The sequence below is a fragment of the Neoarius graeffei genome, chromosome 7 (genome assembly GCF_027579695.1).
Source record: "Neoarius graeffei isolate fNeoGra1 chromosome 7, fNeoGra1.pri, whole genome shotgun sequence".
In the NCBI taxonomy this organism is placed as follows: domain Eukaryota; kingdom Metazoa; phylum Chordata; class Actinopteri; order Siluriformes; family Ariidae; genus Neoarius; species Neoarius graeffei.
This window is the reverse complement of record NC_083575.1, coordinates 37225286-37243257: the sequence shown is the minus strand read 5'-3', so window position 1 is coordinate 37243257 and position 17972 is coordinate 37225286. Positions and strand designations below refer to the sequence as shown.

Genomic DNA, 17972 nt, shown 5'->3' with positions numbered 1-17972 from the left:
GAGGGATAAAACACATTATTCTATCCACGTTCAATGGATATGAGCAACTGCACGCTCTGATATGCTACTCTACTACGAGGCTATCAGCTCATATACCAAGAGTAGAGAAAAACAAAATGGAAGACCGTGTTGCTGAACCAACCAAGGACAAAATAAAAAGTCTAATCAAAAACAAGCAAACAAAAAAAAGGCAACAAAATATGGAAAGAAAGTATTTGATGATAAGAGCACATTTTTTTTTGAAAGATGGTCCATGTAGTATTCTGCACCTCTACATGCCTCTACTCGAAAACAAAACCCCCAAAAATACAAAAAAAAAAATAAAAATAAAAAGCATTTGATGGTAAGAACTTTTTTTCTTCAAGAACTATTATTATTATAGCATTTTTCACAAATCGTTCCTGTCATTTTGCCGGATTGTTTCCATTCTAAGTGGAAATGATTTTGTCGGACGTTTTTGTATAAAGTTTTTATTTATCGAATTTGCAAAAAATAAAAATGCTCGGGCGGCACGGGGGTGTAGTGGTTAGCGCTGTCGCCTCACAGCAAGAAGGTCCAGGTTCGAGCCCCGTGGCCGGCGAGGGCCTTTCTGTGCGGAGTTTGCATGTTCTCCCCGTGTCCGCGTGGGTTTCCTCCGGGTGCTCCGGTTTCCCCCACAGTCCAAAGACATGCAGGTTAGGTTAACTGGTGACTCTAAATTGAGCGTAGGTGTGAATGTGAGTGTGAATGGTTGTCTGTGTCTATGTGTCAGCCCTGTGATGACCTGGTGACTTGTCCAGGGTGTACCCCGCCTTTCGCCCGTAGTCAGCTGGGATAGGCTCCAGCTTGCCTGCGACCCTGTAGAACAGGATAAAGCAGCTAGTGATAATGAGATGAGATAAAAATGTTCCGTTTCTCAAATTCCAATGAATGTAGATAAAATAAAACAGTTATTCCACTCAATCTCATCATACACGGCTTACAGCCAACTCGGTGCTATCAGCTCATGTACGACTCGATTTCGTGGCATAACTGAAATGGCAAAAAGCAAAGTGAACCTGACGCACTTTGTAGTCAAGGTGTGTCCAAATTTTTGACTGGTACTGTACGTGTTCGTTAAACTCATTTGCCTGGAGCATCTTCCATACAGCAGCGCATTAATATGAGCAGATTTGCCTTGCAGCCTGTAAAAAAAAAAACTAGCAGGGGTGTGTTCAAAAAGAAACACGAATATCTGGCTGATTAGATGGTCCATGTGGTATTCTGCACCTCTACAGTACATGCCTCCAGCCTCAGGCTGACCTGTCAGCCTGGTACACGCACACCTCATGCAAGAGACACCATGACACATCTGACAGTCAAAGGTCAGGAATGGGGGGGGGGGGGGGGGGGGGGGGAGAAGAACTATAACTAGAGACTCACTGCTTTAGAAAAAGCAAGGGATCCCACTCCTCTTTCAAAGGTGCCCAGGCCAACGACCTGTAGGGTCTGCAGAGTGACGGAGTCCCAAACCCTCACATGAGGCTGCAGCGGCTGAAAGAGAGCAAGAGACAGACAGGGAGAGGTTTTATTTTTAGTTAAGAACAAGATCAACTGTGAGCTACTGCTCACTTATGTATCCCCCCGCTCTCGCTTATATCAGAATGCAAGCAATTGAAGGAACAGGACATTTATTATGAATGTTGACTTCAACAAATAATTAACCCTGAAACAAGTAAGTAAAGAGCAGTGTCTCTCCCCAGGGATTTCAAATAGCATCTGGTAAACTGTCATTTTGAAATCGCATTTTGCTTCTTGAAATAGCGTCAAAATCCACCGTGTGTTTTATAAATACATTGTCGGTAAACAGGAAGTCAATGTGGGACAGACCTGAAAACAGTACACATGGTATAGAACCCCAGGCTGAAGCTTGTTACCAAATATCAAGCAGTTGTGATTTGTAGACGCTGAGAAAAGTCTTAGGGAAATTTTGTAAATCCACCCTGTGTTTTTCGTAAATACATTCAGTCGGTAAACAGGAAGTCGATGTGGGACAGACCTGAAAACGGTATACACGGTATACAACCCTGATTCCAAAAAAGTTGGGATAAAGTACAAATTGTAAATAAAAACGGAATGCAATGATGTGGAAGTTTCAAAATTCCATATTTTATTCAGAATAGAACATAGATGACATATCAAATGTTTAAACTGAGAAAATGCATCATTTAAAGAGAAAAATTAGGTGATTTTAAATTTCATGACAACAACACATCTCAAAAAAGTTGGGACAAGGCCATGTTTACCACTGTGAGACATCCCTCTGTCCCTCTGAGTTACATGTTGATCCTGGGATTGAGATGCTGGCCTCTTCTGCCCCTCGGACCTGCTTGATCCATCCTTGTGCCCTGTGTCTGGTCGGAGTTTTATCGCCCCACTCCTGTGAAGGACGGCCCCATGAGGACAGTTGAGGGTTATACCTGTTAAAACTGTTAATATTATAGTCAGGCTGTCTGTTGTTGCCCAAATGAGGATGGGTTCCCTTTTGAGTCTGGTTCCTCTCGAGGTTTCTTCCTCATGTCGTCTGAGGGAGTTTTTCCTTGCCACCGTCGCCACAGGCTTGCTCATTGGGGATAGATTAGGGATAAAATTAGCTCATGTTTTAAGTCGTTCAAATTCTGTAAAGCTGCTTTGCGACAATGTTTATTGTTAAAAGCGCTGTACAAATAAACTTGATTTGATTTGATGACATCCCCTTTTCTCTTTACAACGGTCTGTAAACGTCTGGGGACTGAGGAGACAAGTTGCTCAAGTTTAGGGATAGGAATGTTAACCCATTCTTGTCTAACGTAGGATTCTAGTTGCTCAACTGTCTTAGGTCTTTTTTGTCATATCTTCCATTTTATGATGCGCCAAATGTTTTCTATAGGCGAAAGATCTGGACTGCAGGCTGGCCAGTTCAGTACCCGGACCCTTCTTCTACGCAGCCATGATGCTGTAATTGATGCAGTATGTGGTTTGGCATTCTCATGTTGGAAAATGCAAGGTCTTCCCTGAAAGAGACGTCGTCTGGATGGGAGCATATGTTGCTCTAGAACCTGGATATCCCTTTCAGCATTGATGGTGTCTTTCCAGATGTGTAAGCTGCCCATGCCACATGCACTAATGCAACCCCATACCATCAGAGATGCAGGCTTCTGAACTGAGCGCTGATAACAACTTGGGTCGTCCTTCTCCTCTTTAGTTTGAATGACACTGCGTCCCTGAACATTTCAACGGATAATGTTCTCTGGAAATATTCCTGAGCCCATTTTGTGATTTCCAATGCAGAAGCATGCCTGTATGTGATGCAGTGCCATCTAAGGGCCCGAAGATCACGGGCACCCAGTATGGTTTTCTGGCCTTGACCCTTACGCACAGAGATTCTTCCGGATTCTCTGAATTTTTTGATGATATTATGCACTGTAGATGATGATATGTTCAAACTCTTTGCAATTTTACACTGTCGAACTCCTTTCTGATATTGCTCCACTATTTGTCGGCGCAGAATTAGGAGGATTGGTGATCCTCTTTCCATCTTTACTTCCGAGAGCCGCTGCCACTCCAAGATGCTCTTTTTATACCCAGTCATGTTAATGACCTATTGCCAATTGGCCTAATGAGTTGCAATTTGGTCCTCCAGCTGTTCCTTTTTTGTACCTTTAACTTTTCCAGCCTCTTTTTGCCCCGTCCCAACTTTTTTGAGATGTGTTGCTGTCATGAAATTTCAAATAAGCCAATATTTGGCACGAAATTTCAAAATGTCTCACTTTCGACATTTGATATGTTGTCTATGTTCTATTGTGAATACAATATCAGTTTTTGAGATTTGTAAATTATTGCATTCCATTTTTATTTACAATTTGTACTTTGTCCCAACTTTTTTGGAATCGGGGTTGTAGAACCCCAAGCTGAAGTTTGGTACCAAGTGGCTATGATTTGTGATTGCTGAGAAAAAGGGTGTTTTGGATGGACGAAGATACGGAAATACGGATGGACAGAGGTAAAGGTATAATGGCTGAATTTCAAGTGCATGTTTTTAGCGTGAGAAGACAGATACACAGGTGCCATGAGGAGGTGCAAGACTTCTTTGCTATAATTATGTACAAGAATGGAGGCGTTCTCTGGTTCTGTAAGTGTAAACCATCCTATTGTACCTTTGAAAGAAAGCAACCGTACACTGTGTGCTGTGAGAAACTGTACACTTAAGTTCACACCTACAGAGCTCACATGAATACAACAGATACCTGTGTGTGTGTGTGTGTGTGTGTGTGTGTGTGTGTGTGTGTGTGTGTGTGTGTGTGTGTAAAAAAAGCATGTATTGTTACACACTGAAATGTGAGAGAGAGAGAATACAGTCTGGTTTACCCTGCCATCCTTGTCCACTCCTGCGATCTGTCCTGTGGCAATGCGGATCTTATCTGGGTGAACAGCAAGACTGGCCAAGACACAGAGGACAGAACATATCAACCACAATTTTAAAAAATCATAACCGGCATAAATCGGAATGCACAGAGGAATTGTCTAGGACCAAGTCATTTATATCAGTTGTGTTGAGTAGTGTTTGGTGAGTCATTGTGATTTCAAGGTACATTTTGTACCCAAATCATCTTTGCTGCATAATTAACAACGAGAAATTAGGTACAGGTCAACAGAATTGTACAGATTCCCTATTTTCGTGATATTTATACATTTTAGGGCGGCACGCTAGTGCAGTAGTGAGCACTCTCGCCTCAAAGCAAGAAGGTTCTGGGTTCGAGCCTGTATGTGTGGCGTTTCCATGTTCTCCTCATGCCTGTGTGGGTTTTCCCCAGGGGCTCCAGTTTCCTTCCACAGTCCAAAGACATGCAGATTAGGCCAACTGGCTACTCTAAAATCACCCGTAGGTGTGAATGGCTGCCTTTCTCTCTGGGTCAGAGCTGCAACAGATTGGTGACCTGTCCAGGGTGTACCCAGTGTCTCATGTCTCAAAGTCAGCTGGGATTGGCTCCAGCTTCCCCCAAGACCCTCAGAAGGAGACGCAGAATAGACAATGATGGACAGATGTTTTATTATTTACATCACTGTTGAGTCACTTCTGCGTGAAGCTGTGACCGAGACTTCCACAGCAACCCAAATGACACGGAGTGATGCTTTAAACATTGTTACCTCTGCCAACTTTGTTGGAAGAGATTACATTTTCACTTCTGTTTGTTCATCTGTTCCCAACATAACAAAAAAAAAAAAAATGAACAGATTTTGAGGAAAGGTGAGTCATGGGCCAAGAACCAATTGATTAGATCTTGAGGCAAATCCAGATATGTATTGTATATGGATCCAGGATTTTTTTTTTTGGCCTGTTACCAATGCAACTCAAAAACCAGTGAACGGAATCTGGATGAAATTTGGTGTACATCTTTAGTATTATCCCATGTTCACATGATTTGACTGATATTGATCTGGATCAGGATCTAGATCCATTTTCATCAAGATAATTCAAAATATAGTGGATGGATTTTGATGAAATTTGGTATGTAGCATCGACCTAACCCAATTTAAAACTGGTTAACTTTTGGAAGTGATCCGTATCATCTTCTGGATCTCGGATCCAGAAAACTGTAATAAGGAAAGTATAGACCGGATTTCATCAAGTTAGTGATTGGCTTTCTATTGATACAAGAAGGGAAAATGTAACGTTTGATGATAAGCCGGATCCCAAATAAATAAATAAAATTTAAAAAAAAAAAAAAAAAAAAAAAAATTGTTAATACACGTAAATACTGGTTCATGTATAATCAAACTCCTGTACAAATCTAGATAAAACTGTTTATTCTATCCACATTCACTGGATATGAGCAATCATGCACTCTGATTGGCTACTCTACTACTAGGATATCAGCTCATATACCGGGAGTAGAGAAAAACAAAGTGGCGAAGCGTGTTGCTGAACCAACCAAGGATAAAATAAAAAAACTACTCGAAAACAAAACCCCAAAAAATACGAAATAAAAAAGCCAACGAAATATGGAATGAAAGTATTTGATGGCAAGAACGCTTTTTTTTTTCAAGAATTAATTATAGCATTTTTCACAAATTGCTCCTGTCATTATGCCGGTTTGTTTACTTTCTAAGTAGAAATGATTCTGTCTGTCATTTTGTATCAGGTTTTTATTTATCGAATTTGCAAAAAATAAAAACGCTCCGTTTCTCCAAATCCAGTGAATGTGGATAGAATAAAACAGTTATTCACTCAATCTCATCATACATGGCTTATAGGGCCATCAGCTCGTATACAGCTCGATTTCGTGGAATAACTTAAATATTCAGTAGGCATATACATATACGGACCCACATCCCAGATTAGTAAAACATCTGGATATTCTAATATGTAACTTTGCAGAGGTATGCACTCAACTGAGTGTCCTTCTAGTCTGCTTGTTTCAAGTTCTCTGAGAGAAAAGAGAAGAGAAAAAAAAAAGCATTCGATATTAGATAAACTAATGATCTGTTCTGTCCCAAGAACAAATGATTCCCGTTTTTAAAAAATAAATATAACCTGGAACATGTTTTTACTTTGCTACAAGTACAATAATTAAAAAAACAAAAACAAAAACAAAAACACCCACAATCTGTGTTATGTATATATGATGACAACTTATACAGTAACTAACTATGCCATCCTGTGAAATGAAAGAAAAGCCCAAATACTATAAGCAAGCAATCTACGAGTTTAATATCTGTCTACAGAAAGCACAGCAGCCATTTCCTGGACAAGTCACTTTCCCAGCTCTGCTTAACAGCTTAAAAGTTGCTTAACAAGGCAGACATTAACATCTCATTTCCAGTTTCGGCTGCTTATCTTTCACCAGCACACTTCAACCAGAAATGATAGCCAGTAAACATCCGAGACCAAATGCAATAAACCAAATGCAATCTGGTGACTTGTGTTTAATGTTCCACTCCATTTGCCAGCTATGGTTGATATCACTGTGTGTCAGCGAATCAGAATGAACTCCATCTCACCATTTCACACAGTCAGTGTGTCCCAAGTAGTGACGCTGTGTCCGCTCTTCATAGTTGAAAAGTACGACCACTGAGGCGATGAAGTAGACGATCTCCCCTGTGGGCAACAAATAAACATTTGCCCTGCAGTCTCGGCCCCTATAGCCGTATCTGCCATGAGGAGTCAAGGAAGAGAAAACAATCGAACCAAAACAGTTCACATTAACTGGTGCATTTCACTGGAGTGTTGTTTGAAAGGTTTCTTGGAAAACCTGATGAACAGGTAGTGCTGTAAGGAAACACCAACATAAATAATAATCATCATCATCATCATCATCATGTGTGTAGCAGTCTGGGTAAACTGGTCAGATGTCACCATTTTAAATGTTTTCCATGAGCAGACAGTAATATGTTTATCTTCCAGCTTTTGATAACATGCACCACTTGATCTGCTACTGGAAAACACAAGTTAGAATGCAGTAATGAATTACAGGTTTATAACATGGAACTGCTTTTATCGGTCTCGAGTCCCATCACTGAGGTCAAGGTCTCCTGCGCCATTTATTATCACTTCACTCGACTGATCTTTGTTCCTGCCAACACTGATGCTCAAATACCAAGTGGTTCATTCAGGTGACTATTTTATGCCATCAACGTCTTGTTATTGGGTCGTTTAACCATTTCAGAACTTTCTCCACAGTCATCAGTACAGCGTGTGTAAGGCCCTGTCCACACGGCAACGGATTCAGGTGAATCTGATAAAATTGTTTATCGTTTCGGCCTGGCGTCCACACGGCACCGGCATTTTGGGTGCCCCACAACGAAATCTTTTGAGAACGGGTTCCAGAGTGAAAAAATCTGGCAACGGCGCCGTTGCGAAGTCGTCTGGATGAGTAGAACGGGTTTGCTTACGATGACGTCACAACCACATGACTAGAACAAGCAGCACTCTCACGCGCATCATTCATAACAACAGAAATTGAAATTGTTTACACATTCACCTGACTGACCTGCCAGACAGACAATTTACACCTGCTTTGATGAACAGAAAGTACAGCCTTCCACACAAAGCAACAGTTACCTGACTATAATGGAGGCAGAGGGGAAAAGGGTCAGAAGACCCTTCAACAGACTGTTTTGTATGAACCACTGCATTGCATTCACTTTTGTACACAGCTTTTCTTTTAAATAAACAAGTAACTGAAGCATTTCTTGAATTTCTTTTTTTATTGGATAAGACTGCTTTTCAAAATGTTCACACACAATATAAAAAGTTATATAAATTATATAAAAATGCTTTTCAAAATGTTCACACACAATAAGAAAATTAAGTTATATAAAACTATGCACACTAATAAAACTAATTTGTACACACAGAAGGCACGATTTCCTCGCGTAGTCGCAGCCATCTTCTTCTTGTTGTGTGTTTGTTCCTGTGAGTGCTTCACGCCGGGTAGAAGAAGGGATTTATGCGTGTAACAGACGTTGCGTTTTGTTCACCAGTCTTTTTATTCTGAAGAAATGAGAGACAAATACACTGCTGAGGACGGACTGCAAACGTCCAGTGGCATTGGCGCTTACATTTCCACAACGAACTGAAAGAGGCCAGCGCCTCGTTCCCATAACTACCTGCGCTCTTAAAGGGCCAGCGCAGAATTTCCCCACCACTACACAATGGCAAGTGGAAAAAAATAAACCCGTTACATGCGCATGCGTCCTACTTCTTCTATTGTTCTGGTGTCTCCGATGGGACCGTCTTACAGCGCACGTAGAGGTGTGGCATGTGTATTGCATCGTTTTCAGCAAGCGTTGCGTTGCCATATGAACCTGATATTTTACTGATCCGTTGCCCATGTGGACGCGATATTTAAAAAAAAAAAAAAATCTCATTGCTGTTGTCGTGTGGATGTAGCCTAAGAGCTAGTGTCTGGTTTGATGACTGTGTAATGGCACAGGAGCATCACAGACATTTAACAGCCCGTATCGGATTACAAGCAGAGCCTGATTCCTATTTTCATAACACCACAAACTTGAGCAACAACTTGATCAAAGCATGACATTCATTGTATGAGGAAATCGCACTTAGCGAGCAAGGTTTAAGACATCTTTAGATACTGGCATTTAGTTTTTGCTGAAATACATTTGTGCTTAATTAAAAAGAGGAGGTCAAATTATGCGATGGAAGGAATTTTGAGTTTGTTTTTACTTTTGCCAGAATTCAGTCAGTCAGTCATCTTGATCAGTTTTTTCCATTCCGCTAGATACATGGAGAGATTTTTACTCAATGTGTTCCTAATCATTTTCAATATCTGGGCTGGAACCAGTAGCAAAATAATATTCACACAATCCATCCTGTAGCTTAACATGCACTATTCAGCAACCAGATTAACCATTAAAAAAAAATCCATTCAAACTAACTGGGATACTATGATAACTAGATACAAAGTAAAATTGGCTTCTGTTGCATTACAAAGTTAATCTTGCGATGGTACAGTTAAATAACTTGCCATCTTTTAAGTGGTGAGTGCTCATAATAATTACTACTATTATTTTTTTTCTTGGGGAGGGATGTTGTATTACATGAACGTGAGTGTTTTACTGGAAAATATGTCACTCATATTTTTCATACAAACTACATCTGGGACATTTTTCTATATGCCACTCGTGAGGATATGAATTGTTCTGATAAATTTGGGTACTTTTTCTTTGTGAATGTGTCTATATGATAAAAATCACATGCTGGCTTGAAGATACGAAGTTTATCTTCTCGTGTTGAAAAACTCGCATTTTTCATACAAAATACATCGCGGATCTGAGTGACAGGTTTCACAATATTTCACTCAGATGACATCACTCCCCCAGTGTTTTCCCACTGACTTGATGCGCATTTTCAAAATAGCGAACTGGTTCAAAAATTAAAATTCTTTTGATTAACTTGCATATTTTTTTGTGGATGTGTCCATATAATACCATGTAGTATACTCTCATATATATATATATATATATATATATATATATATTTTTTTTTTAAACACACGTGCGCGCGCACACAGACAGTACTGTGCAAAAGGCATATGCAAAGGAATGCTGTAGACCAAAACTGGCTTAAAAATTGACATTAAATGTTTCTACATTCAATAAAAAAAATTAAAAAAAATTATAGCAGTAAGCCTTAATAAATGGAAAAGTAAATATTTGGTGTGAGATGACCCTTTGCTATTATAATAAAAATAATAATAATAATAATAATAATAATAATAACAACAACAACTCACAGGTACAGTGAGTGCAGTTTTATAAGGAAATGAGCTGTAGGTTTTACTGAACATCTTGCAGAACCAGCCACAGTTCTTCTGAACACTTTGTCACACTCGCTTCATTTTGCACCAAAACCCAGCAGCCTTTATTATGTTTTCTTTTTTAATCTGAAAAGTGCTCTCGTATGTAAATATGCTGCTCAGATACAAACTTTTTTTTTTCCCCCCTTAACATTTAATTTTGTGCTGGAAAGCAAATGTTGGTAACTCTAAAATGTTTTTGTACTGACTCGATAATGTAGAAATCATAAAATAGAAATCTATAATAAAGTTTGTATGGAAAAAAAAATAGGGTGCCTAAGATGCTTGCACAGTACTGTACATTTGCTCCTTTAAAAAAAAAAAATTATATATACACTCAGATGTGCTGGATATTTTAACATGAGCCACAGTCAGTTACAGCATATATGCATATATATGCTGTAACTGGCTGTGGCTCATGTTAAAATATCCAGCACATCTGAGTCCAGGACGATGTTTCCCAGCTGCACACATATAAATCAATGCATTCAGTTATCGCTCTTATTATAGAAACCAGAGACGCGTGACATCAGTCCAGGCCTCAGCAGAGACACTGCAGAATGTTCTGGAAAGGATACACCCACTCCAGTTTGAGTCTCTCTGAGGGAAGCTCAGTTCGCACATCATCGTAGTTCTTTACGTCAGACGGGATGAACATGGTGATCGGTCGTCCTCGCATGAACATTTTGATATACTCTTCCTCTGTGGAAAGGTCACAAGTGAGAGGTCAAGGGCTCCCTTACACAGGTGAGACCATTATCCTTGGTTTAGCAGTGCAAAGTTAGTCAAATAAATAAATAAATAAATAGGTAAGTAAGTAAAGTAGGTAGGTAAGTAGCTAAGTAGGTAAGCAAGTAAGTAGTTAGGTAGGTAAGCAAGTAAGAGCTAAGTACTGTAAGTAGTTAGGTAAATAAGTAGCTAAGTAAGTAGCTAGGTAGGTAAGCAAGTAAGAGCTAAGTAAGTAGTTAGGCAAGTAAGTAGTTAGATAAGTAAGTAGGTAAGTAAGTAGCTAAGTAAATAGTCAGGTAACTAAGTAGCTAAGCAAGTAAGAAGTTCGGTAAATAAGTAGCTAAGCAAGTAGCTAGATAGGTAAGCAAGTAAGAGCTAAGTAGGTAGTTAGGCAAGTAAGTAGTTAGATAAGTAAGTAGATAAGTGGCTAAGTAAGTAGCTAAGTAAATAGTCAGGTAACTAAGTAGGTAAGCAAGTAAGAGCTAAGCAAGTAGTTAGGCAAGTAAGTAGTTAGATAAGTAAGTAGATAAGTAGGTAAGTAAGTAGCTAAGTAAATAGTCAGGTAACCAAGTAGCCAAGTAGGTAAGCAAGTAAAAGCCAAGTAAGTAGTTAGACAAGTAAGTAGATAAGCAAGTAAGACCTATGTAAGTAGTCAGGTAAGTAAGTAGCTAAGTAGGGAAGCAAGTAAGAGCCAAGTAAGTAGCTATGTAAGCAAGCAGCTAAGTAGGCGAGTTAGTGCAAGTGCACTGAATGTATGTGTAAAATTATATCTTAAATATCTTCCCTTTTTCTGACTTGTAAATCAATAACGGTTTAAATAACTCAGTGAGGAAGTCTGTCCAGTTCATGAGCCCTTAATTCATTCTCAAAATCCAAGCAAATCAAAAGAACAATTTAGTGTCGTGCAGCAGGCCAAAAGCAGCGTGTTCGATGCCCAAACTAGGCTGGGATTAAAGAGAAGAAAGGCAGAAGCATGAGGAGAGAAAGATGAAATTGCAGAGTCAAGAGGAGAAGGAGTGAGTCTGTGAGACTTTGAGGGTGTTTTGTGGTATTCCTCTTTCCCTTCTCTCCCATCTAGCTCAGTTCAGTTTTCTTTTCATGGGCTGAAATTCTACATCCAGACCTTTTAAAAAAAAAAAAAAAAAAAAAGGACAGTGTTCCCTTAAATGTTAAAAAAAAAAAAAAAAAAACTTTTAAAAACAAATAAATGCCCAAATGTCTTTGACACACCAAGCTAATTCCTTGGGTCGAAAGGTATTTATAAGCATACCAGTGTGATGATGTGTCTGAGTGATCTAGCAGTAATATCCCAGAAAGAAATGCTCCGTGTGAGGAGTTTAATGACATTGTCTTGAGATAAAGCTGTGAGTCATTGCTTGACTAATCAGATTTCACTGGCTAATCAATCAAAGTGCCTCTTTTTAGACCAGATGAACCATTTAAAACCACAAATGGAGACACTGGCTTTTCTCATTAGCCCTGTCTCGAAGGAAAATATACCAGTTCCATTTGATGATTAAAGAAAGACGGAGAGACAGAGAAATTGTATGTCATGGTAAAAACAGATGAAAAACAGAGAGAGAAAGAGAGCGATGTAAGTGACAGGTGCATGTAGCCCAGCCAAAAGCAGGAGACGGTGAGAGTGCGCTCGTTTTGACGGCCGCTTCTTTCCTGCAGGCCGGGAAAGCTTACCTTGACTGTTTTTCTCACGGGTTGACATTTTAGCTGGTTATGAGACAAACAAACACGGGATGTTACACACCAGGAAGAGAACAGCTATAACGATCTGACAAACAAAACTGACGGCAGTCATTATAAGACGGGCGGAGGAGGGTGGTGGGTGTGGTGCTGATGGAAGAAGAGGAAAAACAAAAGAGAGCTTTACCTTGGCTGATAACTGGATCTCTGTGTCTGGGGATAATAATAAGAGAGTAACGTGATTACTTCCATAACCAAACATTCTTTAACACACAGGTGCTCAGGGGTGTTCAGAGATTACTAACTTCTCTGCGTTCTTCACAACTTTGGCCAGCAGTTTGGAAGTGGAGGCGGCTTTGACCAGCTTGTTCCTGCTTTCCTCCCCGCTCTCCCATGTGCTGCTCTGAGAGCGCTCCATTCCTCCACCACGCTTTGCACTGTGGCCCCTGGTGATGAAGCAAAAAGCACAAAACGCACTCTAGTGTCCACTTTTGTGGGGGGAAGGAAAAAAAAAAACGAGGAGGAGGAGAAGAAATGATGCTGCGTCAAACACAGGCAAAGAGCATGTGTTAGAATTTCATGGAAAGGCATGCAAAGATCGGAGGATTGCTCCCCATTGATTTGGAGAAAAATTTCCAGAGATTGGAATGAATTAACTAACAGGTTCAGAGCGCCGTTTACAGCGATAAAGCCACCCTCCATATGTGCATGCCTTTCCCTAAGCTTTGGTTGATCTCAAACCTGGAATGACAGGAAAAAAGGAAAATTGTGCCTTCGTGATGGACAGTGAGCGTCTGTGCATGCGGTTGGCCAGGCGTAAAGAGAAAGCACTCTCCATTCAGCGGTTAGCATACACACAGGAGATCTGAGACGAAAACTCCAACCCCAGTCGTTTGGTACAATGGCCAGCAAAAGTAAAAAGGAAAAGGCAGTCAGACAGTCAGTCAAGACGACAGCGAAAGCACAAATAACTAGACGAGAGAGAATATAGACAGGAAATGGACTGGGATAAAAAAAATAGGAAGGAAAGGTTAAGGAGAAGAGCAATCCTCATGCGCAGCCGTGCTTCAAGAGAAAACGTTAATATCAATGAAACACTCTTGAGCTGTGGATCGCTCCGATGATGTCCTCCATTCAGCACATCTACATTACTGTTTAAAAACCTCTCATATTTTATTTATCAAGTACTCAATGTAGATCTAAATGATCTAAACTAAAAATACTGCTGCTTTATATTGCTTAGATGTTTTCATGTTCAAATTAAATGATATACAGTATAGCATTTATTCCTACATATAGCAATTTAGTAAACGTGTACACTGTTAAAAAAGATTTGCTGTTTGAAGTTAATTATTAATAACTGGGCTGCCTTAAAATTTTCAGGGCACTGAAACTCGTAGTCAAGTTAGCACATCGAGGCAATCAATTCTTTGCTTGCAATCACGTGACTTTCTACCTCCTGGTTCACCTCCAGTTTCCAAGTGACAGGCAACGATCAAAGATAGCATCCAAGCCAAGTACGCGTCCGTCGTCATCTTGCGGAAGACGTTCTAAATCTGACTGTTCACAGACTAGAACCAAAAGCAAACACGAGATATCAAGAAAAAAAAAATTTTTCCTTGTTTTTATGGACTGGACCCTTACGGCTTAAAAAAGACAGACTTTTTAAGCAATTTCAACAACTTTCCGAACGTCCAGTTTCTGGACATTTCCAATTATCTGGTTGTCCAAACATCATTTTACACGAAGAAGCAAATGAAAGCTTTTAGAAGTCTTGCAGCCGATAACTTGTTTGTGGCTGGGTTCATGACGTTGGAATAAGACTTCGGAAGGACAATAATCGTCATCTTTTTGCAAAGGTGAGTAACGTAAGCCAACATGTAGTATGTGATTCAAGTCGGAGCTGCTGTAGGCATTTTTACAACCATAACTTACATTTCATTTCATGACATTTTAAACGTAGCTCAGACCAGGCTTGTAGTACTCGAGTCTGACTCGTGCCCTAACTTTAAGGACTCGTGACTTGACTTCAACTTGGACTCAGACTCTTGCGTTAACTGCAATCGGACTTGTAAATTGGAGATGAGGACTCAGATTTTTTTTTCTTTATTTTTTGTAACATGCCATAATAATCTGGCATAAGATATTTATATCTACATTAATTTTCATACTAGGGGCGGCACGGTGGTGTAGTGGTTAGCGCTGTCGCCTCACAGCAAGAAGGTCCTGGGTTCGAGCCCCATGGCCAGCGAGGGCCTTTCTGTGCGGAGTTTGCATGTTCTCCCCGTGTCCGCGTGGGTTTCCTCCGGGTGCTCCGGTTTCCCCCACAGTCCAAAGACATGCAGGTTAGGTTAACTGGTGACTCTAAATTGAGCGTAGGTGTGAATGTGAGTGTGAATGGTTGTCTGTGTCTATGTGTCAGCCCTGTGATGACCTGGCGACTTGTCCAGGGTGTACCCCGCCTTTTGCCCGTAGTCAGCTGGGATAGGCTCCAGCTTGCCTGCGACCCTGTAGAAGGATAAAGCGGCTAGAGATAATGAGATGAGAATTTTCATACTAATTTTGTCCAAGAGTGTCACACCTGCGCGCCTTGGTGCGTGCATCATATAGACTCTTGGGCGCACTCCGTAAACAACTCACAGCTGCACAGGCTTAATCAGCGCACCTATATAAAAACTGAAAACACACTTACTTTGCAAAGTATTGAGTTGCGTTCCTGACATTACTGAGCCTTATTTTCTTGTCTGGTTTCCTGATCCCCAATTTCCTGTTTCTCATCTTTGACTCTGCAGAGTCTACAATAGCCTGTTTGTGTCTCGCTTGACCTGTTTCACCGTTTTACGATTTTGTCTGCCGTTCTGGATTATTTACCTGTCTTCACCTGTATTAATAAACACACCTTCTGCACTTACATCCGTCTCCCAACCATCTCTGACAGAATACTTCGCAATCATGTTCAGGAACAAACTAATGTTAATGGCGCTAAAACAGCCACCGTCAAATGGTGCGGTTGGAGTCTTGTTATCGGACTCGAGTTGAAAATTTTTTTTTTTTTTAAATGACTCAGACTTGAACACTGGGGACTCGAGCATGGACTCAGACTCTAGGTTTAGTGACTCAACTACAACACTGGCTCAGACTTATGAATTGACAATACTGGACAGCCTGAAAAAAAAAAAAAAAAAAAACAATCGAGTTTCAATCGAGGCCGACCTACAAACTAGTTTAATCGATTCATCAACGGTTTGTTTTACAACATCCAAAGCATAAGAAAACTCATCTAACGTTAGAAATTCTGATTTTAGATATGCAAACTTGATGTACGTACCGTACCTTTAACAAAATGATTGCTGCAAACATGACCATATGGACTCTCGATTCCTTTCAAACACAGTAAAAGGTTTGCGAGTCATTTTTCATGGCGTCTTTGAGATTTTTCGTTCTTCCACCCTTGTGCACAACTTCTTTTGGTATCCTATAATACCTTTGTCTTTTTCTCGAATTGAACATCCAAATACAGAGCAACAATCTGGCATATGTGGAGGTGAAACACAAGAAGCTACTGCAAAGCGGCTGTAAACGAATACGATGCCTGCCTGTTAGCTGGAAATCTGAATACATGATGAAGTGGATTGCTACTGGAAGTGACGTCTATCGCAAAGAAAGAATTTAACTCCCTATATGAGTTTCAACTAGAAGGGCACTCTACCAAGTGCACCTCCACCAAGCCACATATTAGAATATCCACCAGAAATAAATAAATAATCCTGGATCCACATACACATCCGGATTTGCATCAAAATCTAAAATCAATTGTTCCTTGGCCCATCTTTCCTGAATAAGTCATCAAAATCCGTTCACTACTTTTTGAGTTAGGTTGGGAGCAGACAAACACATGGAGGCAAACACACAACCTCCTCCAACAAAGCTGACGGAGGTAATGAACTTACACTTTTAAGGCAGCCGGGTTACTAACTTTAAGCTAAAAACAACAAATCGTATTTATGTAAAGGTATTTTACATAACTGATTAAATGATGGCGCACAAGTGGTTTAGGATCATTTGTATGTGAAGTAAATACAATTTGTTTCCATGTCGGACACAAATTGAAGCTGTTCTTAAAAGTAGACGGTCTTTCGATTTCATAAAATCTGTGAAATTTAGTTCCCTCTGAAATTTGGTCATTGTGATGTGTTTATTTGTGTAATATCTTAATTAAAAAAAAAAAGTAAAATAAATAAAAAACCAGGCCATTCTGTGGCTGGGAAGCTATTTAATTTGAAGGGATTCCTTAGCAAATGTGCATGAAATCGCTCGCTTTGCGCAGTCAGACAGAGGAAGTCCGTGTGCACATGCACAGGTTTACCTGCTGCTTCTTCTTTTGGGTTTTACAACAGCTGGCATCCAGTGTTGCATTACTGCCATCTACAGATTTACCTTGACCGTGCACTGACTGTTACATCATTCTGTTGCTAAACGAACAGCTGATCACGCCGAGGTGCTCGCTGACCGCCGATATTTATTAGTTTGGTCCTGCGTTTCCTTTCTTTCGCAACATAACATCTTTTCTTCTCGCTTTCCGTTACTGTAGTCGGTCTTTCACATTTCATTTGCACACTCGCATCCTCCATTTTTCTCTCCTGTTTCAATTTTGTATCCCACAATGCCTTGTGTGAACCGGGAAAGCCCACCACGTGATGCATGACGTAGTATCTTGAATTGGGTCATGGTGAAACAAGAAATAACGGGAGAATTTAAGGCCACATGGCCCTAAATTCGTTAATTGTTCTATTTTTAAAAAATAAAATAAAATTGGAAGCCTGTGATTGGAATTCAGTAGCTTTCGGTCCACTAAACAAATAATTGGGTGTCGGGAAAAATTTTTTTTTTGACCTGCACTTGAAAAATCTGAAAGGCCGTCTACCTTTAATGGCAAAAAAAAAAAAAAAAAAATCTTGCATGCGCTCCTTTATAATCAAGTAGCATATATAGGTCAGTTATGCTGTTTATAGGTTTGAAACCTTGTGTTAAAATCCCAGTAATGCTTATTACTTATTATCCCAAATTCAATTTCACTCTTGCGCTCGCTCTAATTACTGTGTTCTCTGGTGCTTCAATTCGAATTAGTGGAGGATGTGTTTGCATGTAAACATGCCAGTTCCTGGAGATATTAAGAAGGAGTCATGAATGATCCACTGCTTGCACACGCACACACGTGAACACCCAGAA

General features: G+C 40.1%; 1 protein-coding gene across 3 annotated transcripts in view; it reads right to left on the bottom strand.

Moving 5' to 3' along the window:
* Window positions 1-17972, bottom strand: part of LOC132889264 (echinoderm microtubule-associated protein-like 4) — a 220732-nt gene that overhangs the window by 32346 nt on the left and 170414 nt on the right. For all 3 annotated transcript variants that reach the window (XM_060925584.1, XM_060925583.1, XM_060925585.1), the window contains 7 exons: window positions 13049-13189; window positions 12931-12956; window positions 12738-12770; window positions 10895-11018; window positions 7000-7149; window positions 4366-4435; window positions 1402-1512 (listed from right to left, as the gene is read on the bottom strand). In XM_060925584.1, coding sequence (XP_060781567.1) covers window positions 1402-1512; window positions 4366-4435; window positions 7000-7149; window positions 10895-11018; window positions 12738-12770; window positions 12931-12956; window positions 13049-13189 — 655 coding nt within the window. The remainder of the gene's footprint in view (window positions 1-1401; window positions 1513-4365; window positions 4436-6999; window positions 7150-10894; window positions 11019-12737; window positions 12771-12930; window positions 12957-13048; window positions 13190-17972) is intronic.